This window comes from Miniopterus schreibersii (genome assembly GCF_964146895.1).
Source record: "Miniopterus schreibersii genome assembly, chromosome: 18".
Classification (NCBI taxonomy): domain Eukaryota; kingdom Metazoa; phylum Chordata; class Mammalia; order Chiroptera; family Miniopteridae; genus Miniopterus; species Miniopterus schreibersii.
In genome coordinates, this window is record NC_138121.1 from 32822939 (window position 1) to 32841823 (window position 18885).

An 18885-nucleotide genomic window follows, 5' to 3' on the forward strand; every position below is an offset into this window, starting at 1 on the left:
TCTGATAAACCTACTCCATGGTGAGTGTCTTTTGGGGAAGGTTTGAATGAACGATGATTTTACGGCATGTTGGTCAGGACTGCCGGAAGAAACCAGAGCGATCTCTTCTTTCATTCACTTTTGTGTCTTTTGTGGGCAGGTCCTTCGGCGGTCAGTCCTGGTGGTTACTGAAGAAGTTGTGCCATCGCTTCCCACCCAAAGGTGCAGAATAGCCCTGCTGGGGAGGTGGCCAGACTGGACAGAAAGCAGCATGTAAGAAAAATTTCTACTGCCCTTTCCACGACCCGCTGATCATAGCCTGCCAAAGTGTCCAGTTGCCATTCCCTGCCACTGGCTGCCCTAGCCTGCCAGGTAGTGAAATTTCCATTTCATTCTAAACAGAGCAGAGGATGTGGAAAATCTTTGGTGGATTCTGGCAGGTGAAAGATCAAAGCAGTGCTCAGTAGTCAAAGGCATAATCAAAAAGGCTGAGATCAAAGGGGAAGGGCTCCGTTTGAGGGTGAACTCCCCGGTGTCTCATCGCAGTCCTCGCCAAGGCTTCTATCATGCTCTGTTGAAAGGAGCAAGGATGAGGAATTTGGGGTGCAGCTGGCTGCTGAAGCCATGGGCTAAAAGACAGACAATCCCATAACAGCTGCCATGTAATTACTACCCTTGAAATTAAAATAAAATAGATTGATTTATAAGAGGAAAAAGAGGGTCAACGCTAGTGGGGTCAGAAAAACCATTTTCAAGAGCCCTTGGGTTGACCTAAATCCCGCCTGGAAAATGGAAAGTGGAAGTGTTCGCCATGGAAACTGTCAGAGGGAAGCTGAGGGAATGCGGGTCTTGGCAGGTGATTCCAGGCCTTCAGTGTTGTGGGTGGGCACTGGGTGCATCCCGGGAAATAATTGAGGCCTCGGTAAGTAGGAAATTTGGAGACACCAGAGCTGAGGCTCAGATGTATTTTGTAAGAGGAAGGCTTCCTCGCTGGGATGGGGAATCTGCTTCCCAAACTGTATGGTCGGCAGCTTTGTGTATTTTGTTTGTGTAGGCGTTTATTTTTAACTTTATAGTAAACCTTTTTATTTAATTTTTAATTTGTATTTATTGATTTTTAGAAAGAGAGAGAGAAAGGGAAAGAGAGAGAAATGTCCATTTTTTTGTTCCGCTTATTTATGCATCATTGGTTGATTCTTACATGTTCCCTGACAGGGGATCAAGCTGGCAACGTTAGCGTATCCGGATGATGCTCTAACCAACTGAGCTACTTGGCCAGGGCCTTATAGTAAACTTCTAAAACACACACACACACCGGGCTGGCGTTGGTCAGAGGTATGGTCCAGGAGACCGAGGTTCGATTCCCGGTCAGGGCACCTGCCCAGGTTTCGGGCTCGATCCCCAGCAGGGGATCGGCAGGAGGCAGCCGATCAATGACTCTCATCATTGATGTTTCTCTCTCCCTCTCCCTCTCCCTCTCCCTTTCCTCTCTGAAATCAATAAAGACATATTTAAAACACACACACACAAAAAAAAACTTTAACTAAGATGTTCACAAGGTATTTGCTTTCCGGCTTTTAGTCCCTCCCTGTGTGGGAAACGGGGAGAGGTGAGAAGCTCTTTCCCTGACTCAGGCAAACCCTTCCCCCTCTTTGTGCCTCAGTTTCCCCATCAGTCAATGAGGATGTGAGACTAGATGAAGGCTTTCTGGGTGAACTTTTTAGAAGAGTTTAAGTAAGACTTGGGCAAGGCATGGGGTCAATGCGGTTTAAGTGTCCTAGTACTAAAATGAGTGTCTGCCGGTCAAGTTCAAGGTGGCAGGTACTCTACCATGCAGCGCCCAGCTCCTGGCTGCAGAGTGTTGACAAGCTTGACTCTTGTTTCTGACCCCAAATCTGCCTCACTTGGCTTGCATCTTGCCCCCTGGACGATCTCCAGAGTTCTTCCTGACTCTGACAAGCTGAGCCCCTTAAAGTGGCTGTGTCATCACAATTTCCTTTTTCCTGGAAGACAAGTTCCCCTGGACTCCCGGAGGCCCCCGCCCGCTTTATTGTGGGATGGCACCGGGCTCATTCTTTCAGAATGAAAAGCTTCTTATCCATCTGAGGCAAAGCAATTATTCCTGAAGAGGAAAGCTTCGCCCTCCTCTGCGTGCTTCCCATAGGCCTTTTCTCTCTCCGTCAGTGTGCCTGGGTGTCAATCTCACTGAGTTCCCAGCAGCTGGCTTCACTTTGCATGGCTGTTTGGGGATAAGGTTTTTTTTGTTCCCCTTTTCTTTCTTCTTAAGAAAAACAGATTTTCTTTTGAGTTCTGGATGAATGTCTGGAAGTTTTGTTGGGGAACAGCTCTCTCTGAAACAACTTCTGGGGCCCAGCATCAAAGCAGCAAATTGGGAAAAAACCATTTCCCACAGCTGGAGAAGGGAGCCTGAGGGGGAGGTTGGGCTTCTGTGCTGACAGGAAGGGTAACTGGGGGTTCAGGGGCCATGTTCAGGTCTGGATCCAGCTCACTCGCTGTGTGACCTTGGGAACTCCTCTTATCCTCTCTGGAACAAACTCTTGCATCTGTGCAGTGAAGAGTTTGGATTTGATTAATAGTTTGCAATGCGAAAGAACACTTTGGAACCCTCTCTTAAATTGAAATCTATAGAAACCCAATATGAATCAGGTGAAATCGCTGTTTTTGTAAGTCCAAAATGTCAAGTATAGGGTATGTCGTAGGGTTTGGCTCAGGCTTTCTCAGCCTCAGCACTATTGATCTTGGGGATGGATAATTGCGGGGGGCTGTCCTGCAGGGTGTTTGGCAGCATCTTTATTCACCGAATGCCAGTAACACCTCCCCAAGTTCTGGCAACCAAACATGTCTTCAGACATTTCCGAATGTCCCCCGATGGGCAAGATTGCCCCTGGTTGAGTCTCACTACTTTAATAAAACAATTAAAAAGTGAGATTTTCCTTTGAAGGGAGGTGGGAGGGAGTGGTACCTAGATCCATTCTCTGTGGCCCCAGACACTCTTATGACACACTGGTCCCTTTGGTTTGAGTGTTTCAGGAGACAAAGTTTAAAACCTGATAGACTCAGTCTAGAGCGTCATCTCTCAGCTCAAAACTTCCATGTGAATCCAAGGTCCATTTTCCAAATCAGATTTTTTTAAAAAATATGTTTTTATTGATCTCAGAGAGAGGAAGGGAGAGGGAGACATAGAAACATCAATAATGAGAGAGAGTCATTGATCGGCTGCCCCCTGCATGCCCCCTACTGGGAATCGAGCCCACAACCCAGGCATGTGCCCTGACCGGGAATCGAACCATGATGTCCAAGTTCATGGGTTGATGCTCAACCACTGAGCCACACTGGCTGGGCTTTCCAAGTCAGATTTTTAATTGGAAAGCAGAGGAGGGAGCTATGGAGGGACAGTCAGCAGCTTCCTCAGTGCTCCCAGCCCCTGGTTCTGGAAAAAATATTTATCCCACAAACATTTATGGTGCCTTTGTACTTCATTTGGAGCTTTCCTCCTTTATTCTGAAGTCAATTTGGGCTTTTTTTTTTTTTTTTTTGCTTCAACTATGTCTTGCCCCAACCTCTTCCAGAAACATCCTCACAGACGCACCCAGAAATAGCATCCTACCAGTTATTGGCCCCGTCAAGTTGATACATAAAGTTAACCATTACAGCAGGCTTCAGTAGACCAGTTCCTTTGGTTTGGGTGTTCACTGACAAGAAAGGCCAATCACCTCCCCAGAAAGGCAAATCAAGCCTTTATCTGGGCCTCCCTCCTGGGCTCTGGGTCGCTTAGAAGGTCCCAGGACCATTTCTTCTCCTTTCCTGAAAACCCCTGAGCCTCTAACAAGACACCTGAAGGTATCTTGACCTTTGGGTCAGACTAGTGAGCAGATCACTCCCCTTGCCCCTGGGTTCCTGCTGGCTCCCCCTCCCCTGCCCCCAGGCAAAGTACTTTGTTCCTCACAGAGGACCTGGGACTGGTCCCTGCTGTTAGAAGCTCTTGGCAAGGGCCTCAGGCAGGCAGAGCACTTAGCGATCCCCTGGAGACACAAGCTGGAGAAGAGCAGAGAGCTCTTTGCACACGAGTGAGCGAGCAGGCGAGGCCCCATTCAGGCCTGGGGAGGTGGGGGCTGGTCTAGGGAGGTGGGAATGCTCCTGGGCCCCCAACTAACAGAAACCTACCTTAGTGAATTCACCGCCTGGATGAGCATTGCTCTCCCCCAGGGCAGGTAGAGGAGGAGTTAAAAGCACAAGCTTCCTAATAGAGGTTTACTTTCTTTTTTTTCTTTTTTAAATTTATCTTTATTGTTGAAAGTATTACAGGTGTCCCCCTTTCCCCCTCATTGGCCCCCTCTCCCCCTCCCCCCTCCCCAGGCCTTCACCACACTATTGTCTGTGTCCGTGGGTTAAGCATATATGCATATAGGTTCTTCAGTTACTCTCTTCCTGCCCCACTCCCACCCTCCCTCTGAGAATCATCAGTATGTTGCATTTTTATTTTGTGTCAGTTTATTTTGTTCATTAGATTCCACATATGAGCAAGATCATGTGATACTTGTCTTTCTCTGCCTGGCTTATTTCGCTTAGCATGATACTCCCCAGGTCCCTCCATGTTGTCTCAAAGGGTAAGAGTTCCTTCTTTTTCACAGCTGCCTAGTATTCCATTGTGTGACTGTCCCACAGCTTTTTTATCTGCTCATCTACTCATGAGCACTTCCTTACTAAGCATCAGAGAGGTGCAAATTAAAACCATAATGAGGTACCACCTCACACCTGCCAGAATGGCTCCATCAACAAATCAACAAATGACAAGTGCTGGCGAGGGTGTGGAGAAAGGGGAGCCCTGGTGCACTGCTGGTGGGAACGCAGACTGGGGCAGCCACTGTGGAAAACAGTATGAAGGTTCCTCAAAAGATTAAAAATGGAGCTGCCATTTGACCCTGTGGTCCCACTTCTGGGAATATATCCTAAGAAACCTGAAACACTAATCAGAAAGAAAATATGCACCCCCATGTTCATAGCAGAGGTTCATAGCAAGCTAAGAGGTTTACTTTCAAATGCTGACTGCCATTTAGCATCCAGGACCTTGGGCAAGATAACTTTTGGAAACCATAATTTTGGCATATTTAAAATGAGGATAAACCTTCTCTTCCAGGGTTGTTACGAAGATTAAATGAGACGATGCACGTCACCCTTGGCCATTTGTGAGAGAATAGTTGTCAGGAATCAGTAACCTAGGTTCTGGTCCCAGCCCTACGCCCTCTAACCCTCAGTGTCCCCATCATTCTGATGAGGAAGTTGGCTTTGGTCATCTCTAAACCTTTCCTAGCTGTAATTCTCTTAGAAACTGTGCAGTCAGAGTTTATTCTTCCAAAGACAAATCTGCAATGTAGAGTGGTACATAAAAGCTCAGACTTACAAGTCAGGAAACTTAGTAGTTCATTCCCCTAAGCCTTAATGCCCTATCTATAAAATGGAGTAATAACTCCCACTCATACAGTTGTAGGAGCATTAAATAAAGTAATGTATGTAAAGCACTTTGCACAGTGGAGGTCGTGATAATAACAAGAATAGTAACTCTTACATAATGATTGTATAACATTAATATGATTACTCCTATAATTTAAATAATTACTCTCCTAAGGAGCTGAACTCTTAGATCTTGATTCCCACAACAACCACTGAGAGTAAAGGAGTGTGCTGTCCTGTCACTGCCTCAGACTTAGTACCAATAGGTAACATACTTTATTGCTGAGTTAGGATGCTGAGCCCTCACTCTGCTCAAATGGTAGGACAATTTAGCCTGTATTTGTTCTGGATTTTCTGCCCCCTCCTTCAGTTTTGAAGATTGGGTCATAACCCCTGAGCTTCAGTGCCAAGGCATGGGTTGGAGACAAGAGGCTTGCAGGTCCAAGTACTTTTCAAACACTGCTCCGTGTAGGGTTCTACATCCATCATCCAGTGGCCCTATAGGCCCAGAAGATTCGTGTCCTTTGGGGGTGACATTTGGGGCATTGGATTTGGCTACACGTGCCATGGCTTGCTGGGTCCTCTGCCTGAGTGCCCGTTACCATTCCATCTTGGGGACCAGATTCACTCTCTCACTAGCCCGGAGCCTCTCTGCAGAGTCCCTGTCAGGACTCGCAGGGTTCTCTTTCTCTCCACTCTACTCCACCCTTTTCTGCCCCCTCCAGGGCCTGACCTTCTGGAAACAATGGTCTGGAACTGAAGTGTTTGGCAGGAGCTGATTCTTTTTCTGCTTCCCACATGCTTCCCACATCTTAGCATAAGACGCCAGGGGCACACTAATGACACAACATTCAGTCCCGTGAATTTTAGTGTTTTTGTTATGACAGCATCCAACTTCTACAAACCAACTTGTGTCTCAGTTATATATTGCTGTGCGACAAACCACCCCAGAACAGAGTGGCTTAAAAAATAACCATTTATTCGGCTCCTGTTTCTGTGGGCCAGCAGTTGGAGCTGAGCTTGCTCAGGCGGTTCTGCTGGTCTTCGCCAGGCTCACTCATGCATTTGCGGTCAGCTGCTGGTCAGCTAGATCTTACCTGAGGGTGGGATGGCTGTCAGCTGGAGCGGTGGGGACACTGAGCCCATGACTGTCATCATCCAGCAAACTAACCAGACGGTTCACATGTGGTGACTCCAGGGTCCTAAAGAGCAGCAAGAGAAGGCAAACCTTAATACACAATCACTTTTCAAGTCTCCATTTCTATTGTTTCATTGTCCAAAGCAAGTCACAAGGCCAAGCTCAGAGTCAGTGTAGAAGAACCAGTGTCAAGGATATGCCCTTTGAGAAGCATCTCCTTGTGTGTCCCTGGGTCCTGGTAAAGAAGAAATGCTAGACCATGAATATCAAGTGACCATGTATGTGAATTTCCCATTATAAGATGGGTCCTGGCCACAAATCCTTTTAGGAAAGAACTGGGAGGGTGATTATTGTATAAATTGGTGGTGGCATTGGATGTTTCTTTCTTAAAAGGACCCAGCATCCTTTAATCAATGGGCTCAATAGTTTTAAGAAGTGGTTTAGATCTGGAAACATCTAGAAAGAAATCCTAATTTTTCATTGCTATGGCTCACATAAAATTTCTCATCAGCTTTTGACTTTTTTTGGTTTTTCAAGTTAAATAACATTCAAGTTGGCTGCCCACCTATCCTACTGCTAGGAATACCATGGTGTCTTAGTCACTGTCAAAGATATCTATGGGACAAGGCATCCTGGTTGCCATTTGCTCTTTACTGCCCATTAAGGTAATTATTTCTACCTTATTTCTGAGGGTTGGGTAACACTACCTGGCCTCTGCTTTCCAGATTCATTCACATTGAAGCTAAATGAAGCCTATTTTCATGGTGGCGTTGACTACTGTTAACCCTGACCTAACAAGGGCCATCACCTTCAGGCTCCTCAAAGATGCTGGTGCCCTCTACACTAGCACATTCCTTCCTGCCCTTTTCACTAAGAGCTCCTGGGTGCTCTTGGTAAACCTCATCAGGTGGTGGGTTCCCTTATTCTAGGAAATAAATGTATTCTAATAGACCCACATCCCTGAACCCTCTGATCTCTTCATCGGTACTCCGCCATGGCAAGTCTAGCATCTCCATCTCACTTACTGTAGGCTGTCATCACGTCCAGGCTTCAAGGAGCCACTCCTGCAGCCTAGGAAACCAGCCAGGGCATTCTTTCAGGACAGTAAATCCAGAGTCATGACAGTGTGCTCTTGTATTAATTAATTCTCTCCTAAACAGTCTCCTGCCCCATGCCTCAGGTCCGTCCCCTCAAGATCCACTCTTATACATGTTTTCCTCAGTTCCTACCAGAATGCATGTGCCACGTCATGTGATTAACTCAGCGAGAAAGCCATTTCCTCCCAGGGAATGGGCTATATTTCCTTTCTCCGGCTGGGGCAATGCGTGGAGTAGGGTGATCTTGATGAGGAAAAACATTTTCATGTGAGACACATGTCACAGATCAAGTCTGCTCTCCACCCTGAGATCACTGTCCTTGCTCTGATGACATAAGGCTCCTTCAGCCTCCACTTATGAGAATTAGAAAGCTGGCTTTGATCCCCGCTGCCCACCAGCAGGGGTAGATTAGGGTATGTTTGAAGCCAGGCCTTGGACTGCGGTCCCCATTCTGGTTTCTCCCTTGGGGTTGCAGCAGAGCAATCTGGGAGAACAGAGAGAACTCATCAAAGGTCCCTGTCTTAGGGGCCAGCTGGGACACTGGCTTGTAGTACTAAAGGGGACATTAGGGTCCTAAGAGGTAATGTCAAAACACTATTCTCATTGCATTAGATATGTAACAATTGCTTTGAAAATGAAGAGGGATTTTTAGTGGGGTGTTTGGAGGTTTTTTTTGAGAATTTTTATAAGAGTTTATTGGAACCAAAATTGATGACCAATGCCAGGAAGCAAGATTTCAGATGCTCTGGAGAATAGAAAAGGAACATTTTAAAAGGTCAATTTAAAGAAAAATCTCAAGTAAATTGATGGTAGTGGGAATGGGACAAATTGTGAAGCCAGGAGGTTAATGGCTGAGTCAGGGGAAATACCAGGATACATGGAAGAGGCTGTGTTGGATACATAAGTGGAAGAGACCTCCAGAAGGAAGGAAGAAGGCAGCCATGCATCCCACTAGGGAACGGGTGGGACTGAAACAGCAAAGCAATAAAGAGCTCGGGAGAATCAGGAAAGATTCTTGGAAGAACTGGCAGTGAATTGGGTAAAACGGGTAAAAAACTGAAGAAATTAGTCTACAAAGGTTTACAGAGCACCTGCTCCGAGCAGTGGACATCAGACAGCCCTTGCTCTGACCTTGAGGAAGGCTTCCCTGCTGACTGTGCAGAGTTCTGTATCCAGCAGGCACATAATACCTGCTTGTACCTACCCTGCCTCTCTCAGGAGGTGATTACCCTGGGAAACCTCAAGTGTTAGATTGATGCTTCCCAAACCCACTATTGATATTGTTAAATTCCTGCCCCAGCATCTCTGAGGGGCAGCAGTAAGCATGCTAGATAATTCTGATTCCATAAGCCCAGTGCCAAGCATTTGGGAAGCCCACCCTGTGCCTTCTACCTTGACCCGCCTGCTGTGTCTCAGAGCATGGCCTGATGAGGAAAAGAGTAGAGCGGTGAGAACTCAGAATGCTGAGGAAAGTCCCAGCAGAACCTCCCTGGTCTAGTCTCTTCATATTTACACGGGAAGGCCTGGGTCCAGATCAGAATTGCATGCTTCACCCATTACACAACTGAAGCCAACAGAAATGCTGCATTGGGTTCACATCATGATCATACACACACACACACACACACACACACACACAATTGAGGCCACATTTAAAAATTGAGCAATATTATACACTTCTGGTTTGGCTTACCTACATTGCCACAAAAGAAATTTTTTATTGGGTTTGAGGAGTCACTGTCCCTTTAGACAGAGCACGTGCAGTCCAGTTTTCCACAGTCCCCACCCCTCCCTGTTGTTCTCCTGACCAGCTGCATTTGCAACTTATTTGCTGCCTTCCCAGCCCCTGAAGGCATCTGAGTTAAGGCCTCTGGCTTCCCTGATCCCAAATTTACTTCTACTCTTTTATGAGCCCAAAGCCTGACAAATTATCTTTCTGCAGCTCAAGAGTTAATCATCAGTTTTTTTATGTAAATCAGAACAAGAAAGTCTTGCTTGCCCAATTCTTCTCTTGAATCTTGGTCTAATGCTACGCTTCACCAGTCTTGCCTGCGTCTGCCTGCTCAACGTTTGTCAACTAACAGAAAGCTCTTTCTTGTCTCTGACCGAAGCCCTCTGAGGCCAGCAGCAGCTGTGGATGTCCAGGGAGTGCAGGCAGGCCAGCCAGATGAGTGGGGTGTGGGTGCACCCAGGCCAGACCCTCATCTGGGCTGTCTGGGTCCTTGCAGCTGCCACCGAGGGTGAGATACCTGGTGGGAGAGGAGGGCTCTCAGAAGATGGGGTAAAAGGGGGAGTTTCCCTATCTTGTAGGATTTTCCACTGGTGGAAATGAAATTACTGCTCAGAGGCCTCTGAGGGCCCACGGAGGGCTGTGTAGTAACCTCAGGGCACCGGATCAATGTCCTGGCATTGTTGAAAGCCCCAGGGCGAGAGTCTCCTTCTAAGGCACATGGTAAGGCACAGAAGACCCTGTTCCTGCCCTTGAGTTGCTCGCACCCTGTGTGGGGCTTGGCGAGCCCTCTGTCCTGGGCACCGGGGAGGGGCGTGGGACAGAGCCTGTGCTTCTGTGGTGCTGGCTGCCCAGGCAGGACCTTTCCTATTGAAATGACATTAGCAGAGGTGGCACCAAGACACCTGGGCCTTGCAAAGTAAATAGCTGGGCAGTTAACTTATCAAGGCTCCATATTCTATGTGGCAGCCGAGAATCCTGCACTCTCAGTCTCAGAAGTTTCATCCTCAGACCCCTGGAGGTAGACAGGCTAATTTCCAGAGGCATTTGTGTGAATTTTTTTTTAATTTTCATTGCTGTATATTTACTTGATGGGTATTCAAAAGCATATACATAACTCAGCAAAACCACAATTCTGTAGATGTTATTGCTTAAGAATCCTGTAGGTAAATGTGAAAAGTTTATTTAGATTTCATTTTAAGAAAAATAGAAAGCTAGTAGTCATATAGGTGATGCACAAACAATTGTGCTGGTGGGTATGAAAGGGACTGAAGTGTGGGCGACGGTGGGCCGGGCGATTCTGTGCAGTCCCAGGATCTCCAGAGCCTGGTGGGTGTCACCATGTCCACAGGGAGAGAAGCTGCTGTGCAGACGGGAAATGGGAGCCGACGTAACCAGGGCACAAGCGGTGGCTTGGTGCTGTGCTTTCAGGAGGAATTCAGCTGGTGCCCTGATGCAGGCGGCTTCTAAGGCAGCCTTGAGGGAAGCAGGGACATGGGTTCCCCGAGACGGAATCGGGGTGCTTCCTGGTTCACAGCCTCTGGGCCTAGAAGAGCGGCCTCGCCTGCGGGAGCTCTGGGTTCCGCCTGCTCCTGCCTGGGCCCAGCAGCCCCTGATTACTCCGTGTGTCCCCGCAGGGCCAGCCGCAGATGCGCCCGTGAGGATCACCCGGCTGGGATGGGTCCGGGGCAAGCAAGCCACTGTGCTGGGGAGCTCCATGCCTGTGAATGTGTTCCTCGGGGTCCCCTTTGCTGCACCCCCCCTAGGACCTCTGCGATTTGCGAACCCAAAGCCTGCAATGCCCTGGAGTGACTTCCGAAACGCCACATCCTACCCTAATTTGTAAGATTGGGCTTGATCCCGTGGGTGGCCTGCGACCTGGGAGTGGGGGCAGAGCATTGAGGGGGAAACAAAGGTCATGCAGCCCAATGGGAAGGGGGAGCATCGGGGAGGAGGAGGGGAGGGTTACAGAAGTGGCTTTAGTGACCACATGGCATCGTTCAGAACATGTAGATCCCCTGGGCAATCTCATTTGAACTTTCTGGATTGGAATCTCCAGACCTGGGCCCAGAAAACTGGACTGTCTGAAAGCTCTCTAAGGATTCTGAATTCAGTCAGTTTTGGGAACCACTGCGATGGGCTTACTGAGTCTTGGTTGGAAGGGACTGTCAGGTGTTTCCATGTGACCTCTCAGGCGTAGTCTCCATGGTCAGGCTGGGTAAGGGCTATAGAGGGAAGAATCACACTAAAGGGATTTAGCAGTCAACACTGTGCCCAATACAGAGCCTGGCTCATAGTGGAAAATTCATAAATACCTGTGAAATGATGACACAAGTGTGTGTCTGTGACACAGGGGCACTGGGAGGTAAGGAGCTCCCAGTCCCAGCAAATTTTCAAGCTTGGGTAAAATTCAAGTTTCCGGGTGAATTGTGGAGGAGCCTCATACATTAGGTGTGAGCTGAGATTTGGAAATCCCCAAGAATTTTCTGACTGTAAAATTTTGTCAAGTCCTCATGTTGGTCACATTCCTGGCTTCGGGTTCCCAGGCAGAAGGAGTACCCTGGTGCCAGGAAGCTCCCTAAGCCACAGAAGACCCCATGTGGCCCAGGGACTGAGAACACGAAGCGGAAACTCATCTAGTCATTCATTCATTCACTCACTCATTCAGCTCATATCTGTTGAGAACCAGCTCGATAACTGGATTCCATTAGGCCCTGGATGACACCCCCACGGGTTAGACATAGCTTCCCTCAGGAACCTGCAGACTGGTAGTGGTAGTGGGGACATAAACAATAATGACAATTAAAATATAGAGTGGCAAGGGCCAGCACAGGGGATCAGAGAAGGTGCTGAGGAAACACCTAGCCTAGCTTTGAGGGGAGGTCAGGGATGGCTTTGTTGAGAGCATGAGACCTTGATTTCTGATAAACAACCTACAAAAGGGCAAAAAAGCATAAAAACTTGTCAGGGGGTAGATTTGCAGCAAATCTTTATACTATTCTATCCAAAAATTAGTTGAACACTTTGTGGAAATATTCACATATACGATCTCACTTAATCTTACTGTGTGTCAGGCTCGGTGAGAGGGGCTGCGAGGTACTTAGGTGACTAATACAGAGCCCCGGGCTTCTAGCTGCTCACAGTTGAGTTGGGGAATATGTTTACACTCATATACAAGTCTAGAAGTTCTAGGAACAAAACGTAGAATATATAGCTGTTTCCAAAATTACCTAGGGTCTAATGGAAGAAATCGCAGAAGGCTTCTTGGAGGAGGTAGCATTTGGACTGAATCTGAAAGAAAGGACAGAACATGAGCAAGTAGATTGAGGAACAGAGCAGTCTAGGCAGAGGGACCAGATTGAGCAAAGGCCCGGATGCAGGAGTCTCTCTGCCAACCTGCCTCAGTTGGTTCCTGGTGGAAAGGCCTGGAAATGTCCCTTTGTTCCTCTGGGGCCAGAAGAGGAAGCTGCCAGGGCAAAGCTGTCGATATGCAACCCAGTGTCCTGACCTCTAGGGTTTGGGGAATTGCTGAGCCAGTCTGCGTGAATCTTTGTGTCTGTGTCTGGATTATGCTGGTGGGTGTAGCATGGGTAGGTGCTGGGTGGTAATGGTACAATTATTATGCACGGTGTACTTTCCTACCCAGGAATCAGATCAAAGAGAATCATAGTTTGTATGTTTGTGCCCCCGGTGGGGGGGGGGGGTGTCATGATCAACTTTGTACCAAGAGCCCCCGTAGGCACCTCTGCTCAGGCACAGGACACCACCAGGCTCCTCGCTGTCACAGGAACTGGCCCCTCCCAGGCAAGTTTGCTGACAGCAACTCTGGGGGTTTCTTCTCCTCTTTTCCAAGGTGCCTCCAGAACCCAGAGTGGCTGCTCTCAGATCAGTACTTTCTCAAGGTGCATTACCCCAAATTCGAAGTGTCGGAGGACTGCTTGTACCTTAACATCTACGCGCCGGCCAGCGCGGACAGCGGCTCCAAGCTCCCGGTGAGGCTCCCGCCAGCAGGTCCGCCTGGGCGTGTGGGATCGGACCCCAGGCTCCTCTTCCCTGAAAGGGAAATGTAATCATTGACATGCCAATAACTTCCTTAAAAAGTCATTCTAATGACTTGAACTTTGGTTTTTATTTTGTTTTGTTTTCCCCCTCTATTGAGTATTTAGTGGTCTGGAAGCATTTAGGAAAGACGCTGCTTAAAAGGACTCTGATTTTGTTTGTTTGTTTGCTTGGGAAATCCTTTTTTTACGGAAGATAATTGCATTTCCCAAATTTTCTGTTTGCGATGAAGACAGTCAGGTAATAATGTGAGGCTTTTCATTTAAGAGTGTAAAAGATCCCTGTGTGAGTAAAAAAGGTACGGTCTACCATCTAATTTTTAATCACACCCTTCCATCATCTCTCCCCCATGCCAGTGCAAGGGGAGACTTGCTCTATTGCATTATAACGGCAACATCTATTGATTGCTGACATATGCCAGTCACAGTACATTATCTCATCTAACCCCCACAATAACCCAGAGGGTCAGGATTATTGGACCCATTCTACAGATGATGAAGATGAGGCACAAGGGGGCATAAGTGCCTTGCTCCATGCTCTACCCACAGGAAGTGGCAGATTCTTTTGTCAAAGTCAAGGTCTGTCCAGTTCTCCTTTTTCCTCAGGGGCTTCCTCCTCTCTTCCTACTCCAAGGGTTGTAGTCCCTAATCACCTTTAAAAAGGGGAATGGAAAGGATTTATTATTTAGTATAAATAGTGATAATAGCATTTGAATAATGACTTATGTTCTCTGGTCCCAATTTTTCTAATCAGTACAGTAAAGTTTTCACACTTCTCTTCCCTTTTTTCTCTCTCCTCTCCCTTTGTAGGTAGACAGAAGCCTTAGATTAAAGCTTAAGCTACTTTTGCTCTCATGCCTGGCTTACAGTGATGTCCATCTTCTTGTGGGCACAAGTTCAATACTGAGTTAATACTTTCTGAACACTTGAAATGGCAACATCGTTCTATGAACCTCAGATGCAGAACCTTGTTTAAACCTCATACTAACCTCAGAAGTGGAACACTTTTACTCTTCACATCTTACAGTTGAGAAAAACGAGGCTCAGAGACGTTAAGTGATCTGCCTAAGGTCACACAGCTAGTTAGTAGCAGAGCTGAGACTCAAACCCAGATGCTAGAGCCCACATGCTTAACCCTGAGCCCTCTTCAAAAGACAAAACCTCTGTTGCTCTTTAGAACAGCAGAAAGGAAAGTGAGACACATTTTCATAAAGAAAGGAGGGCCCAGCCTGCACAGGGAGGGGATGTGGGTGGTGGGCAGGCTGACTGCAAACTTCCTCTGCCCTCCGTAGGTCATGGTGTGGCTCCCGGGGGGCGCCTTCCAGACTGGCTCAGCCTCCATCTTCGATGGGTCCGCCCTGGCAGCCTATGAGGACGTGCTGGTTGTGACTACCCAGTACCGGCTCGGAATGTTTGGCTTCTTCAAGTGAGTGTCCCCAAGTGATTGACACCCCGGATCCCCAAGGGGCAGCTGCGCAGCAGCCATAGGGGATTCAGTGCCCTGCATCCTAAGGAGGAATGAGCCTTCAGTAACATTGAACAAATTTGACCCAAATTATTTAGGTCATTTTAGCAACTACAACAGATAAACCCCCAAGTTTTAGTGGCTCAGAGCAATAAAAATCTCTCTCTCCCTCCAGTTAAATCTAAGTGAGTGCTCCTGACTGACAGGCCTCCTTCCACACGGTGGACCAGGGACGTGGGCTCCCACCCGTGGCTCTGCGCTTGGTCAGCAGGTGGAGAAAGAGACTGGAGGGTCATGTGCGGGTGGCCTTCCTGGGTCAGCCTGGAGGTGGCGCTCATCACTTCTGTCCACACCCCACTGGCGGGACCTAGTCACGGCCACACCCAACACGAGGGAGCCGGGCGATGTAGCCGGGTTGTGTGCCTTGGAAGATGAAGGCAGAGCGTGTGAGCAGTTAGTCATCTCTGCCCTGGTGCCCGTCTCAAGGCTCCTCCAGGGCTCACCCGGGAAGAGCCGCTCCATGACTTTGTCTCCCCTCCCCATTAATGGCCCACCCATCCTGGGAACCATGTTTGCTGCAACCTGGGGCCATGGCCAGGACCATGGACTCTGGGGTCAGACTCATCGGGTCTGAATCCCAAGCCTGCTACGTTTTAGGCCCTGGGCAAGGGATTTGCTCAGTGTCCCAGGTCCCTGGCTGTGCGAAGGAGCCGATGTATCCAGCAGTTTCCGTAGGGCTCGCTTGCGCATTTCACTGAAGGGAGGTGGTGTGAGCTATGGCCTCGGAGAAACGCAGCCACTGCCCAGACCACTTCCCAGCAGAGAGGGGCCTCTGGTGGGGGATTAAACATGCTGGTCTCCCTCTCCCCCCCCCCCCCAAGCCCCTGGCCAGTGCCTCCCGCTGACTGCTCACAGCCGCAGCCTAGGTGCTGCGGGTCATGGAGGTCAGCCTTTGGAGGAGAGTGGAGAAGGGGGGCTAAGACCCAGAGGGGCAGAGGGAAAGAACCGAGCACCACCTACCTCACAGGTTGGCAGGGTTATGGGAGCATCAGCCGTAAAGCCCTTAGGACAGTGTCACTTACAGTGCTGCCGCTCCTGTTATTATAGTTATTGCTCATTTGGTCGTTCATTGGAAACTCTGTGCCCAGGGAGGTCTCGCTCCCTGGTGCAGACCAACTCTCAGGAGCAGAACTCTTCTGAAATCCATGGATTCAGGACAGCCTATGAATACCCTGAGCTTGCACATGCATGATTGTTATGCATTTTTCTGAGGTGTATAGCTTTCCTCAGATTCTCAAACCCAAATTCCAGCAGAGGGAGAGAACCAGGCCTGGTTTCCCCCACCGCCCCAGGTCTCTGATTCTCAGCCCTTCCCCAGTGGGAGTGATGATGCCCTCACATCTGCCCACAGCCTCTGCCACCAACTCCCTGGGCTGCAGGAGGCAGACAGCGGCCCACTGAGCATCTCACCCCGCCTCTTGCTCCTAGCACAGGGGACAAGCATGCTCCAGGGAACTGGGCCTTCATGGACCAGCTGGCTGCCCTGACCTGGGTCCAGGAGAACATCCAGTTCTTTGGTGGAGACCCACGCTCTGTGACCATCTTCGGCGAGTCAGCAGGAGCCATAAGTGTGTCCAGCCTTGTGAGTTCTTCTTTGGGACTTGAATGAACCTCAGTAGGGGAGGGCACAGAAATGAAGCAGATAAACCACTTACACATCTCATTGGTGCTTCATGTTGAACACTTTTACACACATTGTCTCCCTCGAGCCTCACACCGTGAGCTAGGGGCTCCGTCTCATTTTAAGGGTGAGAGCTTTCGTGGGAGAGGTTAAATGAATCACTCAAGACCACATAGTGAGTGATAATTTGAGGGAAAATAATTTATGTCTGTACAGTTGAAGCCCTGGTATCCAGTTACCAGGACTGGTCATCACTGGCTAGAAAAGCTCAGCTAAAAGCATCAAATAGCAAAGGATGCATGTAAACATTTTATTTTAACTTAGAACAGAAAATGTACATCTCTTCGCCAATAGTTTGATACAGGGTCTTATCTTTCCAGTCACTTTGCTGAATGGAGGTCCAGCATGGCTCTCCTGCATAAGCCACCCACAGAACCCATGGCCCTCACATTGTGGGGTCGGTGTCCTTCCGGTGAACATGTACTTACGGACGCCTGCAAAGCAGTCTGCGGGTGCAGCCCCCTTACAGAGTTTTCCACCCCCCCATGTGATTTACTCTTATTTTGTTCACCCCCTAATTTGATAGCCATAGTGTTTCGCTACCTGCCTCTATCAAGGTTTTCCCCCCTGAAACATCATTTTGTTTTCTTTTTACACATACACATCCAGTGGTTCCCATGATAGTTCATTGATTATGTAATTACAACAGCAAGTGTAACTGACAAAACGGGTTTGCAAACAAGCACGGCTGACTCTTGGCAAGAAACTGATGGGAGCTGAGATGACACGCAGAGGTGCCAGGGAGGGGCTCACCCGCCCTGAGCGCCGAGTGGGCAGCACGTCCTGGGCGCTGGGTAACATGTCAGCCACAGAAGTCAGTTCCATGGAGGTGGGGTGAGCTTCTGCTGTGCAACACTGGGCAATATACAAGGTGTTCTTTGGCTCGAGCATGACCTTAGAAGGTGGGTGATACTAACTTTACATACATGCTAGCAGCCACCATTCCGTGAGTGCTTTTGGCTTAACCAAGCACGTGCTAAGCCTTCTATATTCATTCCTGCTGCTCCTCAGAGCAAGCCTGTGATGCGGGCTCAGTTTTCACTCTGGTTTTATAAGAAAGTAAACGATGCTTAGAAATTTTCAGCAGCGTGCCTGGGGTTACCCTGCCGGAAGGACAGGCGCTAGCCTCGCACGCCAGAATGTTCGACTTCGCAGTTCACGAGGAGCCTGGCCCCCAGAGAGGTTATGTAACTTGCCCAAACCTTCACAACTAGTCCTAGAAGCCCCCGAGCCAGGACTTTTTGTTCTCCGGGGTTAGCTCTCTTAAGGAGGCTTCCTGGGAAGTTTTCTTTAAAGAAGGGATGGGTGGCGTGTGATGGGTGGGAAGCCCCCTGGGTAACTTTGCTGGGTCTCCTGTGCTCTCTCTCCAGATTCTGTCCCCGCTGGCCCGGGACTTGTTCCACAAAGCCATCATGGAGAGCGGGGCGGCCATCCTCCCTTACCTGAAGGCCCCCGCTAAGGAGAGGGAGAGAGATGTAGGTACATGTTAACACCTCTCCTCGGGCAGGGGTTGATAGACCATGAGCTTGGCCTTACTGGCCTTGGCCAGAGGGTCCGATGCTGGCCTGAGGTGAACCCTGCTGCTCCGTGGAAGGCCTGCGTCAATAGGAAAGGGGTCCAGGTGCACAAAGCAGTACCGCTGGCGTGCACGAGTGTGCGTGTGCGTGTCTGTGTGTGACAGTTCTCACTCGTATCCATTATGCTTTGCCTGTGGCATGTATCTTAGTCCCCTGCATGATGTACAGCTCACCTCCTGTGCCTGCTCTACTCCACCCAGGGTGCTCTAATGAGAGTCTGGTGCTGTTTCCAGCTCAGCAGGAAATAACCCTGTGACTTATTTATATTGTCTGGCATGAAATTGGGAGGGGGAGGGGAGGTGTATGCCCCAGATATTCTTTATCTGTCATCTTGTCCTTGCATTCTACCAGACAATAAGGACCTGGAGACCAAGATCTCTGTATTTTTCAAGTCCCAGCATAATGTGTGGTGTGCATTAAGCAACTATAAATGTTTGCTCAGTGAGTGAGTTCATGAATGAGCTGATTCATTTAATGAACATTAATTACACACTGGGTTGTGGCGCCATCCTGGGTATTATTCATGTTACTGGTGCGTTTTCTTAAATACCTTATGAAAATAACATACACCAAGAGCAGAAACGGAATCATAATGTTGCAAAAATACCCTCATACAGAGGGAAATTTAT

General features: G+C 48.7%; 1 protein-coding gene across 1 annotated transcript in view; it reads left to right on the forward strand.

Moving 5' to 3' along the window:
- The window catches only part of CES5A (carboxylesterase 5A), a 40779-nt gene that overhangs the window by 8711 nt on the left and 13183 nt on the right, over positions 1-18885 (forward strand). Inside the window, exons 2-7 of the mRNA XM_081118197.1 lie at positions 140-252; positions 11053-11257; positions 13269-13407; positions 14766-14899; positions 16427-16580; positions 18050-18154. Of these exons, the coding sequence (XP_080974323.1) occupies positions 11133-11257; positions 13269-13407; positions 14766-14899; positions 16427-16580; positions 18050-18154 (657 nt within the window). The 5' untranslated portion in view covers positions 140-252; positions 11053-11132. The remainder of the gene's footprint in view (positions 1-139; positions 253-11052; positions 11258-13268; positions 13408-14765; positions 14900-16426; positions 16581-18049; positions 18155-18885) is intronic.